This window comes from Cyclopterus lumpus, chromosome 7 (assembly GCF_009769545.1).
Source record: "Cyclopterus lumpus isolate fCycLum1 chromosome 7, fCycLum1.pri, whole genome shotgun sequence".
In the NCBI taxonomy this organism is placed as follows: domain Eukaryota; kingdom Metazoa; phylum Chordata; class Actinopteri; order Perciformes; family Cyclopteridae; genus Cyclopterus; species Cyclopterus lumpus.
The window spans coordinates 20,255,379-20,283,027 of record NC_046972.1 but is presented as its reverse complement, the minus strand read 5'-3'; the positions used below and the strand labels follow the sequence as shown (position 1 = coordinate 20,283,027).

Genomic DNA, 27,649 nt, shown 5'->3' with positions numbered 1-27,649 from the left:
CCATAACGAGACGACGGGACTTGGTAAACCTCTTCTTCTCTCCCTGATACTGGACACAATGAACTTTGACCTGATGATGCCCTCGATGAAACATTCCATTTGAAACATTCGGTTCAGTGACATCACGTGACCTCTTAGTGACATCACGGAAACTCTTAGTGACATCACGTGACATCTCAGTGACATCACAGGAACTCTGTGACATCACGGAACACAGAGCCAGAGGGTATAAATAGAAGCGAGCGCTGCTAGTCCGGTGGGATTGGGTGATAGTGTCCTTTTAAAGGCAGCGGCCCCTTGGGGGCCAACGGTATGTAAGACTCCCGTCAACATACTGACGCAGCAGAATGGTTCTGAAGCTGGCAATCACAGAATCACCTGCTGCACGTCGGACGGCGGCTGAACTACCGACATCCCATAACGAGACGACGGGACTTGGTAAACCTCTTCTTCTCTCCCTGATACTGGACACAATGAACTTTGACCTGATGATGCCCTCGATGAAACATTCCATTTGAAACATTCGGTTCAGTGACATCACGTGACCTCTTAGTGACATCACGGAAACTCTTAGTGACATCACGGGAAACTCCCAGTGACATCTCAGTGACATCACAGGAACTCTTAGTGACATCACGTGACATCTCAGTGACATCACAGGAACTCTGTGACATCACGGAACACAGAGCCAGAGGGTATAAATAGAAGCGAGCGCTGCTAGTCCGGTGGGATTGGGTGATAGTGTCCTTTTAAAGGCAGCGGCCCCTTGGGGGCCAACGGTATGTAAGACTCCCGTCAACATACTGACGCAGCAGAATGGTTCTGAAGCTGGCAATCACAGAATCACCTGCTGCACGTCGGACGGCGGCTGAACTACCGACATCCCATAACGAGACGACGGGACTTGGTAAACCTCTTCTTCTCTCCCTGATACTGGACACAATGAACTGTGACCTGATGATGCCCTCGATGAAACATTCCATTTGAAACATTCGGTTCAGTGACATCACGTGACCTCTTAGTGACATCACGGAAACTCTTAGTGACATCACGGGAAACTCCCAGTGACATCTCAGTGACATCACAGGAACTCTTAGTGACATCACGTGACATCTCAGTGACATCACGGAACACAGAGCCAGAGGGTATAAATAGAAGCGAGCGCTGCTAGTCCGGTGGGATTGGGTGATAGTGTCCTTTTAAAGGCAGCGGCCCCTTGGGGGCCAACGGTATGTAAGACTCCCGTCAACATACTGATGCAAAAGCTGAGGAGAGGCGGCCAACCTCAGAACCAGCTGCTGCACGCCGGACGGCGGCTGAACTACTGACATCCCATAACAAGACGACGGGACTTGGTAAACCTCTTCTTCTCTCCCCGGTGACCCTGAGCCCAGACTAAGAGCGGTTCAAACACACACATAACGTCACCATGTTGTTCACAACAAGTGTGGAGAAGTGATTTTAATGTTGTTATTTGTATCTGATCAATATCAGTACGTACTCAGATGTCATGTGAACAATAGACATTTAAGAGTCCGCACATTCCTGTCCACGTTTCTCGACACGATACTGGACACAATGAACTTTGACCTGATGATGCCCTCGATGAAACATTCCATTTGAAACATTCGGTTCAGTGACATCACGTGACCTCTTAGTGACATCACGGGAAACTCCCAGTGACATCACGTGACCTTTTTAGTGACATCACGTGACCTCTCAGTGACATCACAGGAACTCTGTGACATCACGGAACACCGAGCCAGAGGGTATAAATAGAAGCGAGCGCCGCTAGTCCGGTGGGGATTGGTTGATAGTGTCCTTTTAAAGGCAGCGGCCCCTTGGGGGCCAACGGTATGTAAGACTCCCGTCAACATAATGACGCAGCAGAATGGTTCTGAAGCTGGCAATCACAGAATCACCTGCTGCACGCCGGACGGCGGCTGAACTACCGACATCCCATAACGAGACGACGGGACTTGGTAAACCTCTTCTTCTCTCCCTGATACTGGACACAATGAACTTTGACCTGATGATGCCCTCGATGAAACATTCCATTTGAAACATTCGGTTCAGTGACATCACGTGACCTCTTAGTGACATCACGGAAACTCTTAGTGACATCACGGGAAACTCCCAGTGACATCTCAGTGACATCACAGGAACTCTTAGTGACATCACGTGACATCTCAGTGACATCACAGGAACTCTGTGACATCACGGAACACAGAGCCAGAGGGTATAAATAGAAGCGAGCGCTGCTAGTCCGGTGGGATTGGGTGATAGTGTCCTTTTAAAGGCAGCGGCCCCTTGGGGGCCAACGGTATGTAAGACTCCCGTCAACATACTGACGCAGCAGAATGGTTCTGAAGCTGGCAATCACAGAATCACCTGCTGCACGTCGGACGGCGGCTGAACTACCGACATCCCATAACGAGACGACGGGACTTGGTAAACCTCTTCTTCTCTCCCTGATACTGGACACAATGAACTTTGACCTGATGATGCCCTCGATGAAACATTCCATTTGAAACATTTGGTTCAGTGACATCACGTGACCTCTTAGTGACATCACGGAAACTCTTAGTGACATCACGGGAAACTCCCAGTGACATCTCAGTGACATCACAGGAACTCTTAGTGACATCACGTGACATCTCAGTGACATCACGGAACACAGAGCCAGAGGGTATAAATAGAAGCGAGCGCTGCTAGTCCGGTGGGATTGGGTGATAGTGTCCTTTTAAAGGCAGCGGCCCCTTGGGGGCCAACGGTATGTAAGACTCCCGTCAACATACTGATGCAAAAGCTGAGGAGAGGCGGCCAACCTCAGAACCAGCTGCTGCACGCCGGACGGCGGCTGAACTACTGACATCCCATAACAAGACGACGGGACTTGGTAAACCTCTTCTTCTCTCCCCGGTGACCCTGAGCCCAGACTAAGAGCGGTTCAAACACACACATAACGTCACCATGTTGTTCACAACAAGTGTGGAGAAGTGCTTTTAATGTTGTTATTTGTATCTGATCAATATCAGTACGTACTCAGATGTCATGTGAACAATAGACATTTAAGAGTCCGCACATTCCTGTCCACGTTTCTCGACACGATACTGGACACAATGAACTTTGACCTGATGATGCCCTCGATGAAACATTCCATTTGAAACATTCGGTTCAGTGACATCACGTGACCTCTTAGTGACATCACGGAAACTCTTAGTGACATCACGGGAAACTCCCAGTGACATCACGTGACCTTTTTAGTGACATCACGTGACCTCTCAGTGACATCACAGGAACTCTGTGACATCACGGAACACCGAGCCAGAGGGTATAAATAGAAGCGAGCGCCGCTAGTCCGGTGGGGATTGGTTGATAGTGTCCTTTTAAAGGCAGCGGCCCCTTGGGGGCCAACGGTATGTAAGACTCCCGTCAACATACTGACGCAGCAGAATGGTTCTGAAGCTGGCAATCACAGAATCACCTGCTGCACGCCGGACGGCGGCTGAACTACCGACATCCCATAACGAGACGACGGGACTTGGTAAACCTCTTCTTCTCTCCCTGATACTGGACACAATGAACTTTGACCTGATGATGCCCTCGATGAAACATTCCATTTGAAACATTCAGTTCAGTGACATCACGTGACCTCTTAGTGACATCACGGAAACTCTTAGTGACATCACGGGAAACTCCCAGTGACATCTCAGTGACATCACAGGAACTCTTAGTGACATCACGTGACATCTCAGTGACATCACAGGAACTCTGTGACATCACGGAACACAGAGCCAGAGGGTATAAATAGAAGCGAGCGCTGCTAGTCCGGTGGGATTGGGTGATAGTGTCCTTTTAAAGGCAGCGGCCCCTTGGGGGCCAACGGTATGTAAGACTCCCGTCAACATACTGACGCAGCAGAATGGTTCTGAAGCTGGCAATCACAGAATCACCTGCTGCACGTCGGACGGCGGCTGAACTACCGACATCCCATAACGAGACGACGGGACTTGGTAAACCTCTTCTTCTCTCCCTGATACTGGACACAATGAACTTTGACCTGATGATGCCCTCGATGAAACATTCCATTTGAAACATTCGGTTCAGTGACATCACGTGACCTCTTAGTGACATCACGGAAACTCTTAGTGACATTATGGGAAACTCCCAGTGACATCTCAGTGACATCACAGGAACTCTTAGTGACATCACGTGACATCTCAGTGACATCACGGAACACAGAGCCAGAGGGTATAAATAGAAGCGAGCGCTGCTAGTCCGGTGGGATTGGGTGATAGTGTCCTTTTAAAGGCAGCGGCCCCTTGGGGGCCAACGGTATGTAAGACTCCCGTCAACATACTGATGCAAAAGCTGAGGAGAGGCGGCCAACCTCAGAACCAGCTGCTGCACGCCGGACGGCGGCTGAACTACTGACATCCCATAACAAGACGACGGGACTTGGTAAACCTCTTCTTCTCTCCCCGGTGACCCTGAGCCCAGACTAAGAGCGGTTCAAACACACACATAACGTCACCATGTTGTTCACAACAAGTGTGGAGAAGTGCTTTTAATGTTGTTATTTGTATCTGATCAATATCATTACGTACTCAGATGTCGTGTGAACAATAGACATTTAAGAGTCCGCACATTCCTGTCCACGTTTCTCGACACGATACTGGACACAATGAACTTTGACCTGATGATGCCCTCGATGAAACATTCCATTTGAAACATTCGGTTCAGTGACATCACGTGACCTCTTAGTGACATCACGGAAACTCTTAGTGACATCACGGGAAACTCCCAGTGACATCACGTGACCTTTTTAGTGACATCACGTGACCTTTTTAGTGACATCACGTGACCTCTCAGTGACATCACGTGACCTCTCAGTGACATCACAGGAACTCTGTGACATCACGGAACACCGAGCCAGAGGGTATAAATAGAAGCGAGCGCCGCTAGTCCGGTGGGATTGGTTGATAGTGTCCTTTTAAAGGCAGCCGCCCCTTGGGGGCCAACGGTATGTAAGACTCCCGTCAACATACTGACGCAGCAGAATGGTTCTGAAGCTGGCAATCACAGAATCACCTGCTGCACGCCGGACGGCGGCTGAACTACCGACATCCCATAACGAGACGAAGGGACTTGGTAAACCTGTTCTTCTCTCCCTTAGCGCGGTGGAGGAGTTTGAGTGACTCAGTGACCCTGAGCCCAGACTAAAAGCGGTTCAAACACACACATAACGTCACCATGTTGTTTACAACAAGTGTGGAGAAGTGCTTTTAATGTTGTTATTTGTATCTGATCAATATCAGTACGTACTCAGATGTCGTGTGAACAATAGACATTTAAGAGTCCGCACATTCCTGTCCACGTTTCTCGACACGATACTGGACACAATGAACTTTGACCTGATGATGCCCTCGATGAAACATTCCATTTGAAACATTCGGTTCAGTGACATCACGTGACCTCTTAGTGACATCACGGAAACTCTTAGTGACATCACGGGAAACTCCCAGTGACATCTCAGTGACATCACAGGAACTCTGTGACATCACGGAACACTGAGCCAGAGGGTATAAATAGAAGCGAGCGCAGCTAGTCCGGTGGGATTGGGTGATAGTGTCCTTTTAAAGGCAGCGGCCCCTTGGGGGCCAACGGTATGTAAGACTCCCGTCAACATACTGATGCAAAAGCTGAGGAGAGGCGGCCAACCTCAGAACCAGCTGCTGCACGCCGGACGGCGGCTGAACTACCGACATCCCATAACGAGACGACAGGACTTGGTAAACCTCTTCTTCTCTCCCCGGTGAACCGCCACCTTATGGAGGAGTTTGAATGTCTCGGTGACCCTGAGCCCAGACTAAGAGCGGTTCAAACACACACATAACGTCACCATGTTGTTCACAACAAGTGTGGAGAAGTGCTTTTAATGTTATTATTTGTATCTGATCAATATCAGTACGTACTCAGATGTCGTGTGAACAATAGACATTTAAGAGTCCGCACATTCTTGTCCACGTTTCTCTGTGGAGCAACAGGTGAAATCACTTCTCTCCTGTCGCTCCCGTGTGTGTGAATGTGGCGCTCGAGTCGAGGGCGGGGCTTAACACATCATGATTGTCCAATGGATCTGGCTGACAGAGGATGGAGCTGTGTGGGTGGAGTAATGAGTGTCTCATACATGGGATATGGCTAAGTGTGGGATAACGGTGTCACGGGGTAACGTCTGGATGGGAGTGGGAAGTGAATGTCCGGATAATCAGGTCCAACCGGGATTATGCATGTAAATCTATAGTCGAGAACAGAAGAGGAGGATGTATGACTGGGATAGTTCCTTAAGATAAGAGATAGAACATGTTCTGTAATAGAAGACCGTGCATGTGGCTGGCAAATGCAAATGGAAAACTTATCTGAGTTCAGTCACTTTAGATGATTATGTCTTTATCTATTCTAGATTAGAAGAATGGTGTCACTAAATACAAGTCGGATGTATGCATGGAGTCCATGCTTTCATATTAACAGACGGATCATCTGTGAACTGTATTTTGCAGCTAGCTGTCGATGTATTTTCAAACCACTGCCATGTGACACCACAGTCAGAACATCTCAGGTTCTACAAACAGGCTGTTAGACATTAATACCCCTTTAAATAAATATTTTGTTTTGCATTGAGGACTTTGAGTCGTGGTGCAGCCATGCTAGCATCTCTGTGAGGCTATACTTAGCATTTAGCTCACACTAACAAGGTTTACAATGTTCACCATTTTAGTTGAGTATTTTAGCATTTGCTAATTAGCACTAAACACAAAGTCATTGCAGATATTAAGTAGAGACACGCCGGCAAAATATCAGAAATATGAGACTGACCAGTCACATTTACACACGTGTGGCTACGTAAAACCATCACGAGGCAGACGGACAGTATTTTCACACACAAACAATAAGTGTCGGTGAGTGAATGAGTCAAAAAGCTCACAATGTCAATTTTACAAACATTTGAAACTACTAACTTAATCAGAGACTTATTATAGTGTCATTCATTCCAGTAATCTCAGTGACCTGTTTACAGAGGTTACATTGACTTGCATTATGATGCGTTCTGGCTCTACCCAGTAATAATGAGTATTGGGAGAATTCAATTATAATGCTGTCATGATGTTTTCAAAAGTAATGGAAGGGATATTTTCATAGCAATACAATATAGATAATAGAGAGGGACTTATTCCCTGTTTAACGTACCAACACTAGCTCTAAGCTGGTTATAATATCCAATTAAATAAAATATTTTAAATGAAAGAAAACATGTGAATAAAATACAATCTTTTATTTCCTAATAATTTGAATTCTTCAGACTGACGATGGAACTGTTGAAATAATTTGTGTGGGATGGTGCTTAAAAATAAAAAAAGGTAGCCTGTAGCCATGCTGGCATAACAGGTCAGAATTTTGAAAAATTGTATTCACACAAGAAAAATGCAATCAGTGCATTTCTAGTAAACCACGATACTGGACACAATGAACTTTGACCTGATGATGCCCTCGATGAAGAATCAGAGGACAGTTAAATCTCTGCTGCTGGTGGCGCCAGAGGTAATGTCAGTGGATCCCTAAGGTGATTAGCATTAATCCTCTGGGCACCATGGATATCTTTATCAAATTGTACAACAGACCATCCAATAGCTGCAGAGATGTTTCAGTGTATGGACCAAAGTGGTGGTCCAATCGACCAACTGGCAGATGGATGAACCAACAGACCGACGATGTCATCCCTAGAACCAGCATGGCTGAAAAGAGGCTGTTTGCCTCTTTATAAAGCGATTACCGGTTCTTCTAGTAAACCCACTGAGGATCAGTTGCTCCTCTGTTTTCCAGCCATTACAGGGCCTCACCTATACTGATAATACAAAACACTGGCTTCTATAAAACTAACATTTGTTTTATTTTTAATTCAATACTTCTTATTTGCTGCTATTTTTATGCTTGCCTCTCACCCAAAAACTAAATCAACAAATAGTTTTATTTATTTTTTTGCACGCTTTTAAAAGCTTTTTCTTTACCGGATGGATCCAAATATTGGGAAACTGGCTATTAAGGCAGCTGTTACGAAAAAATATCGTTTTTTAATGCAGTCCCGTTGTATTAAAAAAACATATCTCCTGCTAGCTTTCTAACACAGAAAAGTGATAATTTAGAATGAATTTCACGGTTATTATGCAGGAGGAAATGGAACTGGTTTAAATAAGCTGCATTTGAATTAAAAAGAAAAAACTGTAAATGAGCCTATTTCAATGTGTCTCCTACACATTTCTTAATTCTAAACGTGATATTTCCCATCAGGTTAGGGTTTATGTTCAGGAAAATGTGATTCGATATGAACTCATTATTTTTAATTAGCTCCATCCTCTCGGCCTCTTATCACCAGTTCTACCGATAACACTGTCTGTCAGTCAACACGTGTGTTTGTGTCTGCTGCTGAGCATTATGGGTAATGCCAGCAAGCCGGAGCCCCAAATGCAAAAGCCTTAATGAACTGGCTTGGGCTGTATTTCTTTTATGTCAAAAATCAGTGACACAGAAGAGTGAATCAGGCATGTAATTATACAAAGAAGTTGTGAAAAGGAATCGAGAAGGAGGGGGAAAAAAACAACCCCTGGCTGCTTCTAGTGTAGCTCTATCAAACAAAACTGGCAGTGCTCATTGGTGTGAAGCATTGCAATAAGTTTAATGTAAAACTCTTCAAGAATTTATGAAATGTATGCAAAAACAACGGGCAGCCTAATATAATATAGATGGGTTTGGGACCACTGACCTCATGATGTTTAAGACACTTTTAAGATTGGCCTAGATCGATGAATAAATGAATCTGACATAGCGTGCAAGACTCGTTCAGAATATTCCCCGGAAATATTAAATCCCTTCATATCCCAAGGCGCTGTTGAGAATTTCCCTTTTTTCCCCTTCCTTCATTGATGTCTTTTGAACCAATGCAGTAGAAAATGTGTGTTGCCCGGGGAGAGGAGACGAGGAGGGCACCAGTTCATGGACGTTGAATACAAAAGAGATATCCATTGTGTTAACTGCAGACACATTCAGACATTTCATTATCTTTCACTTTTTATTAATTATCAGTAGTCAATCTCCCAGAGCTCTAATACAAGAGGCTGGCTTGTCATCGCTGTGTCATCTACTTGATAATACGACCATTTGAAAAAAAGAAGGCTTCTGATGTCAACATTTGAGCATACACGCAACTTTCTTTGTGTGGTTTTAATGCCGGGGTTCTAAATCTGGGTCCATCGGGTCATAAAACTCACGATTCGGACTGTATCACGGATCAGATCGGCACAAAAGAAAAAAGGGAACCAATATAAATCCCTGGCCATGTTTCTTTTATTCATCACTGATAATCCATATTGATACAGATCTGTTTGTTTGATTATTGTAGCCGGTCTACACGGCTTCATCCGTCCCTAACATCATTTAAACCGCTCTGAAGTCAGTTAAACCATATCATTTTACTATATGATAGTCATCTATAGTGTTTATCTTCATAAGGAAACACAATTCAAATTATAAGGGAATACAAGTTTTTTTTTTAAATGGATTAAGACAAATTAGTAGTTTTAATCATGTATTATAAGATGCTTAGAGTTAGTGTTAGGCAGTTAAATAAGTCATAATTCATCTCTAAAATCTATTTACTATAGATTATTATGTATTCAAGTTTCTCACCAACACTACATTTTATGAGATTACGTGTGAACGCGTCATGATAACGTTAGAATTTAACTCAAATTGTGTGGTGAACAAGTACAATATTGTTTATGCGGAGATTCATTTATCACAAACGTCATTTAGTTCAAATCTCATGCTCAACCTTTAGTTGACATTATTTGCATGTTTAACGGAAGTGATAATTCAATTTGTGATGAGATAATTAATCACAGTCGCCACTGTCCAAATTGATGATTGCCACAGCTTAACAAATAGAATAACAACCCAGTAGAGGAGCAGCACAGAGTGGCTTTGGGAACAGGGGATAAACAATAAGTGCCAGGGCACATCAAATATTTAATTCAGCCGCGACATTTCAACATTTCAGTTTAGTTTTTGCTGAGGCAAAGTGTGAAAGATGAGCTACCTATTTGTGACAAAAGGTTTAAAATGAAATGGAACAGCAAGAATGGAGGGGGAAGGAAAAAGAAACACATTTAATCTAGTATTGCCTGTCTGTTCTCTTTTTCCAGAGATACAAAGATTTATGCGAACCCGAACAATGCAGAAATGGCTGCTGGCTACTGTGTGTGTGTGTGTGTGTGTGTGCAATTGAATAAACACGGGTAAAGACTGGTTGTGTACATCATATCACATCCAGGGCTTTCACAGCTGCACAACTGGTGAATCAGGTCTTGGAACTTTTGAGGTGGAAGTGGCTTCAGGATGTTTGGTGCCCGAACTGCCGATAGTTTAACCCTGGAAAATAAGGTGGAAGTTGCACACAACGCGATTAATCAAATACGCTCCAACCCTCAAACATGTTGTTCTCCATAGAAATAAAAAGGCACACCAAAAGGTCACTTGTTCAGTAGGAGAAGCATAATCAGATCTGTTTTCTCTATCAAGAAAATTCAATGATTAATCTAGAAATTGCAAGCCACCTAGAGTTTGATTGGCGGTGGGCTTTAATTGCTTGGTTTTCAGACCCCCGGGCTCCTCTTGTCCACATGTCCAAGAGCCCTCGAGCAAGAGGCCATCTTACCTTTTGTTCTCGATAATTGAAATTGTGAGCCTAATATTTATGGCAGCGCTTATTGTAGCCCACGAGATGAACCACAGGGCAAATTTCCTTTTAGAGTTCCTTTTCTAATGTAAAATAAAGCTTTAACTATCTGCCACAATGATGAAGTAGTGTACCTACTTCGCACAGCAGTGAGGAAAACATGTAGTAGGATAGCGATAAAAGCAGTAAAAGCACAGAGGAAAAAATAAGCAGAAATGTACTAACTTTACATTTTTTACGTGCCTCAATGTCCTGGTCTCTAAAAAGAAAAATCAAAAGAATCCCACACAGGCAGAAGATTCACAGAAGTCCCGCATTTACCATACAGCATATATGAACATCTTCCTCTTCCAGTAGGCTGTAAACATGACTGTCACACTTATGGATCTAAACAACATGGGTGCCAAGGGCTGTGTGGGGAGAGGGAAGCAGGGAGCCGTTGATATGGAGCACATTATATTCAGCGTTTCCTGGTGCATTCATGAATACAGAATACTGCTGCTTCTAATAAGACTGTCTGGCTCAGTAGAAATGTTATTTTTTAACTTGTATTACTTTTACTAATCTTTGAACTTGAGTAAAATGGTGGATGGTAAATATAAGCAGCAAACAAGTGAGTGACACAGCGTAGCTCTCATAGGCATACTTCCATGCGCACTAAACCAGTCGAGCGTTGCTGGAGTTGTTGGTGGACTGTCACTGGGAACAGTGCCAAAAGGGTTCTACCACAGCCCTTATTAATGTCTGCTTTGCTTCAATCCCATTGAGAACAATACATGCATTTTATTGAAAGTAATGTGTCACACTTTCCGTCTGTCTGGGGCTTTCGTGTCTCCTGAATCCATAAAGAATTGGATTTTTATTAAGAACACTAAAGTTGAGGCATCAACACCGCGCTGCTAGCCAACAGAAGGGAACAGTAGTGGAGTCGCGCTCCAGCCGTGCAATTTGTGCTCTCGAATCACTAATTTGTGCCCTCAAATTAGTGATTTGTGCTCTGGATTTAATATTGTTATTGCCGTGGGACACCTGCTTTCAAGTTCAGTCTCTCGCTCTCCTGCTGCTGACACATGGACCACGAAGCTAAACCACCATGAAAAGTACCCGGTTGCCGTAACTAGACCGCCTGTGAATGTGGAAGAGAGCCTGAAGGCCAAACTCCAAACTATGTGTGAGGCTTTAATTGGTGGAAGTGCACACTACGACCTTGCCAAAAAATCACCCGTTAACCTTCTTGAATGTTGAGTTAAGATGCTTTCAGACTGTAAAGCGTTAGCGGGAACGATACGACGGTCTCCAAAAATGGCACAGCAGTGATTCTTTTCTGAATTATTTATATGGATTTCAAAATGTATCCGGACAAATATTTTTGGAACAAAGCAGCCACACTATCAAATCTTTGTTCAATTTATATCTCGACTGTCAACTGGACAAAGAGACACAAACAAATGCTTAATATATAAACTCAATATATTTTTTTTTAATGTGGTGTGGAAAAACAAAACTGCAGGCACGTCGTTCGCCCATTCGGTTGCAGGAGTAACAACGGCTGACCTCGTCGTGTGTGAAAACCGACTCGGCCGTGCGTAACAGAGCTCGGAGCGGTCAGTGGAGTAAGACTGGGCATCGTGTCATTTCGTGCACATCATCCGCTGTTGTCAAGACTATTATTTGTAATTGGAAGTGCGGTGAAAAATGTTGCGGCGCTCGACTCCTTCAGGAGCCGCAGAGATGGAGCTCGGTGCACTCATCTGGGAGAAAGAGTGCTCTTAGAAAGAAGAGAGCGGCTGTATTTGTTCAAGGTCAAAGGGAGGGTCAAAAGAAAGTATTGATAAGGCTTTAGGTTGTTTTTTTTAAATACAATTAAATACAATATATTAGACAATATTAAATTGAGAGCATGCATTATTAAATGGAGAGAGTTAAAAGAAAGATGAGTATTTGCAGAACACAAACTTATTAATTAATTATGGACACTGGGTGCCCTGAACGCTGTTAAAGTGCCTTTCAAGCACTTTAAAAGGCGTAGAGAGCAAAGCAGAATGGATGAATGGTTAGAAAGAGGACAAACACATCAGTTGGAGTGAGTAAACATGAACATTGAAATGACTATCTATGAGCTGGTTACATACTCATTCTTTAACTGAGCATTTACTCCGCCCTTTATACGTCCACGATAGAGCCGGTCTGACGCAGTGAGAGACAATCCGTCACTTTTACGCTAGGCGTAATCCAGCCAGAATCAGGGATTACAGCGTGTACAAAGGCTGCTCATTGATTTATGATTACGTTACAGATTGCTGTCAGTGAGTTGCATTCTTACTTTATCAATGTACACTGGCCATTAGGGGCTTCGACTGTATTTGTTGGCATAGCAGAGTTCAGTGAAAATGGGGTGACGGTTTTTAAATCAACTTTTATTGTCACACATGGGTCTCGTCCTTTGCTCACGTATAATATTTTTCTTTCCAATTGATTTTTTTTGTCGTGTGTACTTTCACACAGAATGAGAAATATTACGCGGAGAAAGAAAGGGACGTTGACTTTTCTGAGCTCGAATAAATCCATCAACCGATCACGTTGAGCAGAACAATTTAAAGCGTTATCACTACTTTCAACCCTGACAATGGGACCACATCTGCCAGATCCACTTCCTTTCACAATAAAAGCCCTATACATATACGCTGCATAACTGTTTACCAGAGGGAACTCAAATTCATTAAACTCAATAAATTAGCTCACAGTAGTTTAGGCTATATGACAATTTACCTGGTTTAATAGGATCCTGGTAGTTGGTCCGCCTGCGCAAATCTACTCAAACCTTTGACTGAAAAAGTGCTAATGCTGTCGTAAATTTGCATCACCGCCAGTATGAATAGTTTTGATGCAAAAATATTTGCAGTATGTCACATTTTCGTTGTGTTTATCCGTCACGCCGTTGTTGCGTGAAGGCCTTTAGAGATGAGCTTCATACCACAAGAATGAAATGTGGCAGGTTAAAGGCAAAACCGCCCTCCGAAAACAATTCAAGGCTTTTAATCTGGAGGAAATATTATAGAGTGGTGTGGAGGGAATGTTGGAAAATATGAAGTTAGCCATGATGATACCTTGCAGAGGTGTGTGTGTGTGTGTGTGTGTGTGTGTGTGGGGGGGGGGGGGGGGATGTTAGATCCTTGGCCCGAGCATCTGTGAGGAGCTTGCATTGTTCACTTTAGTCTCACCATATTGATTTCAGTAGCAATAGGTTGAAAAACATCAATGCGCTTTATGACTCAGCAGATTGGTTCTGCAGTTTTTTTTCTTTCTTTACTCGCCTGAAACAAAGTTTCTTAATGACGCAAACACTGAAACTGTTGAGTGGCTGAAAATAAGAAAGCACATCAAAATGCTCTCCAACACAATAGTTTGATCCATCAGTATGCCAGGAAGAGCATTGTTTCACTTATCACGCGGGGAGAATAGTAATCTTCACCGTGGAGATTCACTGACTGGAGGCTTCACCTTGGATAACATCCAGTGTAACGTTCAACTGCTTCCTAATTGAATGGTGAAGACTACACCGGGTGTGCCTGAAGGTGCCCGCGAGTGTCAGCCATTTTGCTCTGCGGAGCTCCTGTGAGAGCAAACCACATTCGCCTCTACGCGAACGTGAGAACCCGGAGTAAAAACATCCTGTGAATTAGAAGCCACGGCACCGTTATCGGGGTGGTTGTAGTTTCCCCTCAAGGATACCTAACCACTAGCTAAACCCCGGCCCTCTTGGTTTCTGCCGCTGCGCATGCTAGCGCTGCGCATGCTAGCGCTGCGCATGCTAGCGCTGCGCATGCTAGCGCTGCGCATGCTAGCGCTGCGCATGCTAGCGCTGCGCATGCTAGCGCTGCGCATGCTAGCGCTGCGCATGCTAGCGCTGCGCATGCTAGCGCTGCGCATGCTAGCGCTGCGCATGCTAGCGCTGCGCATGCTAGCGCTGCGCATGCTAGCGCTGCGCATGCTAGCGCTGCGCATGCTAGCGCTGCGCATGCTAGCGCTGCGCATGCTAGCGCTGCGCATGCTAGCGCTGCGCATGCTAGCGCTGCGCATGCTAGCGCTGCGCATGCTAGCGCTGCGCATGCTAGCGCTGCGCATGCTAGCGCTGCGCATGCTAGCGCTGCGCATGCTAGCGCTGCGCATGCTAGCACATTGAGGATCATTTTTGAAACAACGGTTCTCTTGATTTCCACGCCGAAGTAAACAACAGTGAGCTACTCATTTGAGTGCTGTTGATTTCGACGGATGAAATAACCATCGTTATCTTATTTCATTAAACTTAGCTAGCAAGCTAATTAACGCTAACTGTGATTCTCCAGCTGCTTTTTTTTTCAATGTTTCGTAAAGCTTTCTAAAAAGAGAAATTTGTGTGAAGGCACTTTATCTGTGGTTATTGAAACCACTTGTTTCAGCTCTATTCTCTTCTCTGTTGACATCAGGGTTAGGATTACAAAGCTGCGGCAGTTAAACTATAAACTATTTCATATTTCTCATATTTTATCTAGTCCAAATACAACGGCGCCTGGTCCCGGACCAGCTGACTCTGGGCGTTGACTCTTAAACCGTACAGATGTTGCCACGTTCTCACAAACACAATCATATCATTGCTGTAAAATTTAGAATCCTTCTTTTCTTTTTGACCCTCATCATCCCAGATTTTCAGCCAACATTTTCGCCACCACAACCCGTCTCTAGACTGTGGGAATATTGTATTTCAGTAGAAACCATGGCATCACAACTTCCCTAATTAGGACTTGGAGTCTAATGGCCAACGATTCTCCACAAGTTAACTCTGAATGAATTTCATGCAAAACTTTTTCTTTGCGTTTTTTTTTTTTTATAGATGAAATATATACTGCTGCTAACATATTTGCAGGAAGTATTTACTGGAACATTTCCAGAGCCTGACGAAAGCTTTTGATTATTTTCTTTTTTTCTCTCCAGCAAACAGTACAGATGTACAATATTTCCTTACAGTTCTAATGAGCATCATTACTCCTGCATTGATGCGATGCCAAATGAGCTCATTGAATAATAAAAAAAAAAAGCACAGTTATTTAAAGCAAACGATTTGAACGTCAAATCTGCATCATAAATCTGCTTGAGACTCACATTACAGCAATTAAACATATTTCCCAAGCCCAGTGGCACTTAAAATGAATGGTGTTGGAGGGGGCAGGGGGGGTGGGCGGGTGTGCAGATTTAAGAAATTCTATAAACTTGAGGGTGGGGGGGTGACATGGTGAATTGGTATACTCTGTATGAGGCGACGGGGTCACAAAGAGCTCACATCAGAGGACATCGCAGCTCAGCCTGAACAGATGGGGAGTGCATGCAGCTTCACCGCCACAAGAACATTTATGAACAACCTGCTAAGATCTTTACCTCTGGCTGCAAGTATAATGAGCCGTAGTCCAGTGAGCGAGACACAAACACAAACACAAACACACGATAAGCCCTGCCTGTCCCGCTTCTCGACAGAACGCTGCAACTGTGTGATTGTTGCAGCGGTGAGAAATCTCTCAGGTGAGAAATACAACACGGGGCAGCTCCCCGCTTGTTTGGCAGATATGGGACTCAACATGCCACGGCGTCACCACAAAACACCTAGAAAGAGAGAGAGGGAGAGCGAGAGCGCAATATTTCAAAATCAGGGGGAAAAAAAACATTTACTCAAGATATTTTTCAGACAAGATTTCCTAAAACCAATGTTCAATTACTCAGCTACTAAACTACATTACACTTTAGTGTAAATTCATGCCAGCAACTGGACTGAATGTTACAGGCGACGTTCCTGATGATAAGTTCTCTGTGTTTTAAATTTTTTTTTTAAAAAGCCCCCATGGGAGGAGGGTTACATTCATGCTGCTGGGTGACATTTATATACACTTTCACTTAATAAAACGTACTATACTTATTTAGCTAAATATAACCACATCCAACATTAATTAAATAATGGTGCACAACGATCAGTGTGCTGCCGTGTGCTTTAAGATAGAACATTGAAATAGTCTAAAAGGAGACATTATTAACACCTTCGCACAGCACATTTTTTAGATTGCCAGATCCCCGTCGTATGACGTCAAAGCAGCGCGAGGAAAGAATTGGAACAGGTTCTCACTTTTACTGGTGACAAGAGGGAGAGAGACACAGACGGAAAATGGAAGGAGAGGAGTGCCGCCTGCCGGCGCCGAGGCTTAAATGAAGTCAGCAAACCTAAGGGGAGTGGGGGTCAGGAGGTCAGGTGTTGCAAATCAACAAGTTGTGTTGCCTGCTGCCAATCCGCAAGTCCAGGGACTCGAGCATGAAGCGCGACTCGGATGTCAATCAGCGCTCACAGTTCACGAGGCGGAGTGATTCGCACAAGCGATTCTGGCTCTTAACAAGTCAACCGACGGAGAAATGAAGCGAGCACGCGGCGCGGGGCGACGACCAAGGGCCGTCAGCGCGGGAGGCCGACATGCAACATGCACAATGGTCCATTAGCGCACAAACAAGATCTCCCTTTTCTGCCCCCAGAAAGGGAATCAAGTTAACGAGGCGGCTTTTGACCCGGCATGTGGTCGCAAGTCACGACATCTGAAGCCGCGCCTTGCGGTGGTGAAGCACAACTCCAAACTAAAAAAGACTCAAGGGGATGTGTTTGACATTCATTTACTGTATGTTGTGCATCGGGGCTTCAACCGGAGGCTCCGCGTTGGTAGGAGCTGTGGGTCACGGGTACAGATTGAACACCTGTGCTCCGAATAGGGGCGTGACCACTTTAAAGGCCTTCGCTGTGTGAGGTGAGGCAGAATGCAGTCAATATCTGTAAAGTGTTGGAGGGTAAAGTTTACTTTGATGGAGCATTGCAGGGATGTAATGTAACTCTCTCCCCCCTATGCGCTATGCACATAACATTTTTTGAAAATTCTGATTTAATCAAAGCGCATGGGAAAAAAAGGGGCCCGTCTTCTTAGCTGGAACAAATTCATGTTTTAATTGAGTGTTTAAGTGTTTCTCGGTGTCATATTCATGATTGGCACCGACCTCCATCTCGGTCGCTCAAGAGGTGACAGTATTTGTCAAAATCCCCAAAGTGTCTCTGGGGTACCATGACAAATAGTATTTGGAAAGGATAAACAACATTTCATTCAAGTGTCAGTCATGCAACGAGAAGGCAAAGTCCTTATTTATCTTTGAACATTTTACTGAAAGAATTCAGAAAGAAAAGAATACGGCATGGGACGGAGTTGGATGTGGCTAACTGTATTTGATTTTTTAATGTCCAGATGATTCCTAAAAATATAATTTTTCAACATTATGTTTAATTTGTGTTACTTTTTTCCACTGTAAAAATGACACTTTCTGGGATTAAGACGTCTTTAAAAGGCAGAAGTGGCTTCAGGACAAGTACTCTGCTGTAGTGGACCGCTGTCGATCCAGTGTGAAATTATTATGTTATTCGCCAATATTCAGTAAAATATATGCGATCAGGACATCATTAATCACTATAACAGACTAAAAAGGATAACATTTATAGTTTTTGATGGTTCACATTGACTTCAGAGCCGTTGAAATGATTTTCTGGGACGTTGGCAGCTGTATAATCAAAACCACAAAGGGATCCGTATCTGTCAATATCATCAATGATTGGCAATTAGTATCCTGTAAAAGGTATACGCACGTGCCCATATTTTCTATTCATCAACCCTGGAGAATCGGGACCAAAAAAAAAAGCAGGAAATGTCCATATTTGAAGTTAAACCATGAAACACATTAATGAAGGTCATAAACTCTGGTCAGTTTACTTCCAGACTGCAGCACAGAAGCCATGAAAAGAATAAATCTGAAATAACTTTAATAACATTTTATACCAACTCAAACTACTTTTCCACTCAACAAAAAACCCACTGACATCCTGCCTTCAGTGGAAAGGGGTTCTATGACTCTGCAGTAGGCTTTTTATCGACTAGCCTTCATCGGCAGTGAGTGGAAATGCTTATTTTTATCCCCTTTTTCTGGTGCGATGCTTTGTGACGTTGGAGTGTAAATAAAATCAACAGGAATTTGGAAAAGTATTATAATTGTAGAAATGTACAAAAGGAAAACCAGACTCCAGTCAGACAACAGTAATTCTACCTTCGCTGATCATCAAACTTCACTCAAGCTCTACAGAAACTAAATAAAAGAAGAAGAAAGTCACCGTTTGACACACCAGGAAAAGAAAAGCAGTGAGGCCCGTGCAACAGCACACAGTCTATCGTATTTTACAGGTTTTTTTCATGTTAAAAAAACAACCTGCATACGTGTGAATTTTGGTGGAAAAGGGCGAAAAAAAGTCTCCTGGAGAATAACTAACAGAGCATAACTCTGAAAATTACCATCTACAGCAAAGCTGTTTTCACATCTCATTAATGCATTTTTTTAAACAAAACATAAAAATATCAGAATTAATTGACAAGAATATCAAGATTATTTTAAGCAGTTACAATTCAATAAGTTTGACTTCCTGATGTTCCATCGTATCTCCCAACAGTCGAGCTCACTGATCTCTAACTGTTGCAAGTAATACAATAATGTAAAATCATACTTATAGTTTTCTAGCCTTTCATATCAAACAATAACGGCTTTGTGATTTATGACAAGAGCACGGGGTATTAATGAAGCTCCGACGGCGAATCATATGTTCTTCAAACCTCACATGATGTCGGAGACGAGTGTGAATTCCACAGCAGCTTCGTGTTGCTCCACCGGTGGGGAAAGGCATATTTTAGCTACAGCTGAGCCCGTGATGATCGGGTCTATTTAAAACAACAGCGCGCCAACTGTGGCGGGTGAAAAAACAACCGTGGAGCCGTTCGGCAGATGTTAGGTGTCATATCATAGTCATGCGTTTGCACATGTATTGCATTATTCATACGTTAGACAGTGTGTAACCCACACATCTCTATCTCTCTCTCCCTCAGATCCCTCAGGTGAGCTACGCCTCCACAGCTCCGGAACTGAGTGATAACACCCGCTACGACTTCTTCTCCCGGGTGGTGCCGCCGGACACCTACCAGGCCCAGGCCATGGTGGACATTGTCAAAGCCATGCGCTGGAACTACGTCTCCACGGTGGCCTCCGAGGGGAACTACGGAGAAAGTGGCGTCGATGCGTTTATTCAAAAGTCCAGAGAGGACGGTGAGTGTTCCCTCAAACATTTCCTTCAAGCCTCCCAGGGGTTCGTCGGGACTGATGTGAGAGCGGTACCCGTCGTCCATTTCATTTTGAGAACCACAGAGAGGGGTTTCCCTCTGATTGGACATCTTTAAACAGGAGGCCAACTTATCCCAATCCACTTATTTAGGTCGGTGCTCATGCGACAGTTGCTATTTTTTCGAGAGAAGAACAGTTTGTTTGGTGCTGAAGGATCCTGCGCTTAGATGTGGATTCATTCAATCCGTTACCCTTATGTAATGGCTCCTCTTGTGCTGGGAGAGTACCTACTCTGAAATAGGAGCTAAAAAAGTCGGTGTTCTTGCAGTGCTGACTCAATAGAAATGGGGGTTCTTAGAACTAAGTTCTTAACTATGAAAAAGTTCCTCCTGGTCCAAAAACACCTTATGGTGCAGTAGTTCTATCGAATAACATAATAAAGTACTGTAACTGAATACAATAGAAACTTGGCTAGGCTGATGACTGGCTCTCGTTTCACATTAATCATGTGGTAGAATAAGACGTATAAATATGTCTTCAGGGACGAGGAGATGGTACTGTACGGTGTCGGGAATACAGTCGGTTTGGAGCAGGGAGCTGCCGGCCGCACGTTCAGTCCGACCCTTGACCCTTTGTGAAGCCGAGTGTAATTACTACCGACATGTCCAGTACTCTCGGTGCCACCGCCGTCCCTTTCTCTCCTGCCAGCTCTAAGCTGCAGCCCATCACCGGCCGTCGTACAGAAGAACCAGCAGCAGATTACTCGTGTGTGGAGAGAGAGAGAGAGAGAGAGAGAGAGAGAGAGAGAGAGAGAGAGAGAGAGAGAGAGAGAAAGAGGGAAAGAGGGAGAGAGAGCCCTCCCGTCTGTCCAGCTCAGCTGCCTATGTGCCTATGTGCCTAACAGCCCATGCAAAAGGGACTCAAAACCCAACATGACAGTTTCAATATGATTTGAGCTTTTTCCTCTTTAAAAAAAGAAGACAAAAAAGATACTTTAAAGACACTGGTGTTCAATGCTCATTAAGGCCTTATGTTGCATATGGATTTGATTTAAGTAAAATATAAAATCTGTTGAAATCTTTTTGGAATAAAATACAGATTGATGCAGATATCTGTGAAAGATAGAAATAGAATATGAAATAAACGAGTCGGTGGCATTAGGTGAAAACCGTAAAACAGTGTAAACAATCAAAATAGGACTTAAATGAGACAGGAAAGGCATTTAAAAACACAGCTGCGATACAACAGGTTGTAATCATACAACGTGTTTCAGGGATATAAATACCTTTGACGATGAAAAGGATAACCTGCTCTGCATATGTTGTTTTCTCAAGCACAGCTGTAGAATCCCTAAAGGGGCCTTTGAGTCACTCAGCACAGCCTTTCATTAAATGGAGCCCCAATTCAGTCATGAATGCTTGACATCCTGAAAACTCTTAATTCCAGCGCGTGTGTGTGTCTAGCCACAGAGATCTGATACTTTCTAAGGGTTCAGGTCTTAATTAGGAACGTTTTGGGGAACATGCGCTCGTTGCATCATGTCGGTTATGTATTTTTAACATGGAGATTAGGTTTGGTATGTTGTGTTGGGATTAAATCGGCGTTCTGGGGCCCTTAGTACTCTGCAAAATTTATTGAAAAGCGGAGCAATTTCCACAAAATACAGCCACTGCACACGGCAAATGCTCATTAACTTCGGGCGATTCAGACTAAATTGGACATCGTTTAATTGTCTAATGGTCCTGGCGTCGCGTTTACCTGTCCTGAGTTATAATCCAACTGCCGAAAAAAAGCAAAGTCTTACAGCATCTGTGCGTGTGCAACCAATTAGAACCGGTTTGATTAAAGTCTTCGCACGATAACTGACTAAAAAAGAAAAAGAAGCAAAAACAAAACGCAGGGAACCGAAGAGAGATGAGGAGGCTTCGGTCCGTTTTAAAGTCACATCTGGTGACCGTATGTGCAACCCACGTGCATTTCACAGCTTTTGTTATCGTCCAAAGTTGAATCTATAAGTAAATTTAAAAAAAAATGCAGACTAAAGAAAGAGGTCATCGTGCAGTGATGTGTGATAGACAGTAATCCGTCACAATACACTCGCCCGGCTCCAGGTCAGGGGCCTCAGCTTGAGTTTGCGGCCTAATCGCTGTCTGGTTTGATCAACAGTTTCCTGAATGTCACGAAGACCAAAGCGTGAACCACAAGAAGAGGATTGCTTCTAGTTGTTAAAGTCTCGGCACAGAGGGGTCAAACCGCCGTCTTTATAGATGACCGACGGGGCACCAGACAGTCTTAAGCCTTATTCACACAGAGCTCGTATTAGCAGAGGACCTCATGGGATTTAGAAATTAACCCCCCGACGTCTGGGGACGAGTGAAGCCTGTAATGTCCTTACATTACCGCCTGCGTATTATGTCAAGGCTCCGCGTAACATTGGCTATGTTAAATATGTGAATATTATGAATATTCCGCTGCCAAAACCAAAAGCCACACAGGTATTTGGCTGCTAAACGGGTTCTGCAGTTGTCTGCTCACATAATAAAACAGCCGGATCAGAAACCGGCCAAATGTTCTATCTCATTAACCAGCCGAAGGCCGTGCTGAGCTGCAGTCTCGCCCACCTAATGTCACAGCGGACCTGTTTCCACTGTGGGGGGAATGTAGCTGCGAATGGCTGAAGTAGAAGTATAACTATGTAGATTCTTTATTATTTATTTCATACAAATTAACATCTTGGAAGCTGTATATAACTAGAAAGGGCAAGCTGTTTGCAAAAGTAGGACCAACACGGTTTTATCCTCTTAAAACAGAGTTGTTGTATCATTGTAAATGTAGATTTCTTTGGAAAAGAAAAAAGGAAGAAGAATCTCAGCACGACTTTGTGCTTTATTTGTTTTCGAGGCCATTTCAGTCCGAGATGCTTTTCTTTCGCCTCGCAGAGAAGCAGATGTGTCGACCCACAGACCGACCAGATGCTCCCAACATCCATATCCTTGTGATATCCTAAAATCAACACGCTGCAGCTGGTGTTCCTGTGAGAAGATTCAGTTGTCTTTTCCAGCACAATCTAAAGCTAGTCTCTCTGTGGTATTTGTTATGAATGTATGGTGATACATTGATGTTCAAATATGTCTAACTGATGTTTATAAGAAACGGTACATAATGGGCCGAGGAATAAATAAAGAGTCACAATTAAGAGCAGTTTGTTGTCATAAATATATATGATGGCCTTCTACTTCACAGCGTACAGCAGTTTAACGTTTCTCTTTCAGGCTAGCTGGAGGACAAATGTCACAATGTCTGGCCTAATTTGAAAAAAAATTAAAAAAGGGGCAGAATAATAATAAAAAATATCCAAAGTTTTCCAGCCATTCAAATATCCATTTAGTTTTACCGTCTGTCCATTTGCTTTCCAAAAGCCCATTTATTTATTTATTATTTTTAACCCTTTAAAAAGCCATTATTTAATAAACTTAACTGAATAGGCTATTAGCGTGTGTGTGTGTGTGTGTGTGTGGTATTTTTGAGGAGTTGCGTTGGATGTTACAGATGACGGTACGATGTCATTGGATGGGGGGGTTGAAAGTAACCTTTAGAGTTGTGTGAGAGGAAGCATGAACTCGAGCTGGAAAGAGTGAGAAAAGACAATTAAGACAATTGAGGGGGCACTCGCATGTTTCTGCCGTTTTTGCCTTTTTTTGTGCGTTTGGCCCTCAAAGAAGTTTGAGACGGAGTGAAAATTCTGAACGGCAGTTTTGTCTCCTCTAAATACGGCAAACTTGCAGCATCCACCGTGAACAAATGTGTAACCATGAATGTTTAGACTCAAAATTAAGTTATTATGTGTTCTCGACAGTGTTCTGATAATCCAGATGGCACTTATCACAAAATGTGAGCGATATGTGCCAACTCTTAAATTAAATTGTAACAGCTTTTTTTGCAACAATGCAGGGGATGCATTAGCGTCGCGCACACAACATTGACATTATGACGCAATTGTTTTGGTTTCTTTCTGAATGCTGCGTGCGACTTTTTTTTAATGGGTTTCGCTGACCCCCGCCGTTTTGTCCTGGGTAAAAAATAATCATATTTTCTGTGATTTAAAAAAAAAAAAAAAAAATGCATTACTCCTGAGGATATTTTGTCTGCAGGAAGTGTAGAGTCTGGGACTCTGGTGATCTACGAGGAGAAAAAGAAAGCTTTAATTCTTCCTTTGTATTTTTTCCCACGTTAACTTCGGGTTAGCTGCTGCTCTTTGTCTCCCGTTTTAATGGAATTTTTGTTTTCTTGTGAAGTAACACATCCGTGGATCTCATATATTTGATCATTCAGCCACAATAAGATGACACAATGCGTGCAGCTGTTGCAGACAAGAAACTAGAAAAGGAGCACCAGAGTTTCAGACTGCCGCCAGGTGTGTCTTTAACGACCGCTGTCATGCCATGAATACGACCCACGAACCCTGTCTACACTGCAAAAGCATCCGATGTGTGCGTCTCCTGCACGTTGCACACAACAGACACACAAGCAAAAAATAAATAAAAAAATAAAAAAATAAAAAAAAGGTAAGGCCGGGCACAGCAGAGTGTGTGTGTGTGTGTGTGCTGCTTGGGGCGATGCACTCAGCTGGGTTATCAGTAGCGTAGCGGCCCCCCTGTACCTGGAGGCCGGCAGAGAAACGACTGTAAGAGGTGTTTTGACAAAAGCGTGAGTCATATCCTTGATCATGCAGCCGTCATTGGCTCTCCAAAAATGTTGTGCAGTTCGCTGCAGAAGGAGATGCGAGATTAGCCGCGGACAAACAAAGGGGTGCTCTCTCTCACTCTCTCTCACTCTGTCACGGTAGCACGACTCACACTGTCACAGCCACTCTCAGTCACAGGCGCGCACGCACACGGCGGAACAATCGCATGATCCTCCCGGAGATAATTATGTCTGACATATTGCCATTTGATGATGACACCATTCAGCAAGCAACAGAAAAAAAAGAGCAACAAATCCAGGGGGCCTGACACACTTACAGGAGTAATGCGAAACAGGTTCTGTATGTGAAAGTCTGACGACGTTTAAACATTCATGCCTCTCTTCCCTCGTCTGCATCTTCACCGATGGGGAAATGTGTTCGACTTCCAGTGAGAATAAATTGGTTGAGAAGAGAAAAAAAAAAGAAGCTTTTCTTCCCCTCGACTGTGTCATTTTGTAATTGGGTGAATGCATCCCGCTCCACGGCTAATTATTGCATCCGTCTGCATGCTATTTTTTTTTTTGGTGTGGCCAGTTATGGCTGCGTACTCAGGGACCTATCGCGGGTGCACACTTTTCTCAAAACAACCCTTTTATTGCCTGTTTTTATACGTCCGCTGACTCGGCACTCGGCGCCCTTATAACCGACCCGCGGCCGATAGAGGCCACTGGCTGCATCACCGATACTCTGCTAACCAGAGAAGCGGGGGGGGGGGGGGGGAAGGGGGTCTAGACGGGACCAGGGTAAGCCAATTGTGCGTTGTATTCATTCAAATCACACAATACCGCACTGGCTGTTGAAGACACACACACACACACACACACACACACAGCAGAGACCTGCACTCCTTTCTAGTTGCATCTGCAGTCGCTGGACCGTCCCTGAAAAGCTCCACCTTTTTTTGAGATGGAAGAGCCATTTCTCAACAAAAAAAAAGCTGTCGTTTCATTTGGGTTATTCCCATTGTATAACATCTATCACGCCGCCCCTCGGGAATTAAGGCTGGAGTGTCGTTATGGAAGATGATTACAAGAAAAAAAAGAAAAAGAAAAAAGAAGAGAGATGATGACTCGCTGTTGTCACCCTTGAAATGCGAGACCGTCCTTGATGCACAAGTCTTTTGCTCCCTCAGTAGATTTCTTTGTGTTTGCTGCTGTGCCTCCAGTGTCCCTATTAGAGAGACTACGTGCCTCTGTGGAAATGGAGGCCATTTTTTTTCCCCCTCACCTTGTGTTTTTTTTCTTTCCCTCCAGTAGATATTGCACCGCTTCCAATTATATCGCTGTATGTAATTACATTTAGACTCAGGTGGTGATACACTTTGAAATGAAAGTATTAGTATCCCATCGCATCCAATAAAATCCAACCGCGACACTTTTCTGCTTTCTTTTTTATTTATTTTTTATTGGACGGATAATTTTACAAATCACAATTAAATCGGGACCTTTTCCCTTTTTCTTAAACGACAGTTGAAGCCGAGGAGCAGAGGGACGACAACGCTTGCACGGGGATGACAGGGAGATTATGCAAATGTTAGAAACGAGGGGGTTGCGTTCCGTACCCTTTGTCGTGAGGGAAATGTCAAGAGGAACGACTGGAATATTCATTAACCTGAAACGCCTCGTGAAAAGTTATTGTCAGTAATATATATGTTTTAATGTTTTGTATGTTTAAAAGTCTTATTCTGCAACGATGAAAGAAATTAGCAGAACAATTCAATGTGTGGCTTCAATAGAATTTCCTGTCTTATACTTATACTTGGTGTGCAAGAAAGAAAGGAAGTGGAAGAGCAGCACAGAGGAAGGAGGGTAGGAGTTCATGTCCCCTTGGCTCAACATGTCAAACACAGGAAATCCTTGTCAGGGCTCAGACAGCTGCTCCTCCTGCTTCAGGCCTCATTGAGTCCTGGTAAATGTCGCGTTTTGAGACGAAAGGGGGGCGGGGGGGGGGGGAATTTGCTTACGATTGTGCAACCACCTGTAACTTTGGGTATTTCACCCATCAGCCCCACACTGGCATCGCCCGGTAGAGCTGCACAGATGTGGGTGATGTCGCTACGCCACAGAGCGGTTCAGCGGCTACATACGTTGACATGTTGTGATGAGTCAGAAAAAGCATTTTTTGAAAATTTTTATTTATTACCACAAAGCGTTTTTTTTTAACTGCCGTGATTGAGAAAAAGAGGTAATTCACTAAACCCGAAACATTTGGACTGGATTTCCTTCTTTTTTTTCTTTTTTTTCCTTTCCTCGCTCTCCACTTCAAGGTACATTGTTATGCCGCTGTGCCCATTTAGCACTTTTTTTTTTTTTTTTTTCCCCCCTCCATTTTCCACTGCTCATTACCTTGTTTGATTAGCAGTTTTGCAGCATTTCTCAAACGGTTTCATGTCTTTTAAAACTGTCACGGCTGCATTTCCCCAGGACTGCTTTATGTTCCTTGCAACCACCTGGAACGTGGTACCTGAGACAGGTTGGAACCCAATGAAGGGTTTCAGCTGCAGGTGTGCGGAGAGAGAGAGAACGATTGTCAAGCCACAGATCTCCTCTTTGCATAATGTGCTTCGTTTTAATCACGTCACAGATACTCCCCAAAACTCTTCCCGATCATAACTCAGAACTCAGATCTGTGGGTTTGGTTGATCGAGTGGAACTTTTCTCAGATATTCCCTCTAATCCTCTTGTTTGCGTTGAAGATTCGGTTGACAGTCTGCAACATGTGCAAATAAGATAAGCTGCGATTTACAGAAGGAAGTCCAGCTGTTCCTAAAATGATTCCGCCTTGTCCACTTTGAGGCCACAATTTTTTACCGGCGTAATAATTTTCACAAAACGTAGCACGCATTTAATTATTGTTCAGTGCCGGCTCTCGGAGGAATGGTGTGCCCAGCAAAGCGGGTCGAGGCC

At 43.8% G+C, this 27,649-nt stretch overlaps 1 protein-coding gene across 3 annotated transcripts in view; it reads left to right on the top strand.

The window, feature by feature from the left end:
• The first annotated feature begins 1,955 nt into the window (after positions 1 to 1,955).
• grm4 (glutamate receptor, metabotropic 4) overlaps positions 1,956 to 27,649 on the top strand; it is a 70,213-nt gene continuing 44,519 nt past the window's right edge. The window contains exons 1-2 of one of the 3 annotated variants that reach the window (XM_034537789.1): positions 1,956 to 1,982; positions 19,768 to 19,984. In XM_034537789.1, the coding sequence (XP_034393680.1) occupies positions 19,873 to 19,984 (112 nt within the window). In that variant the 5' untranslated portion in view covers positions 1,956 to 1,982; positions 19,768 to 19,872. Of the gene's footprint in view, positions 1,983 to 3,510; positions 3,548 to 19,767; positions 19,985 to 27,649 lie in introns of those variants that run through there. The other 2 variants (XM_034537788.1, XM_034537786.1) reach the window with 2 other exon arrangements.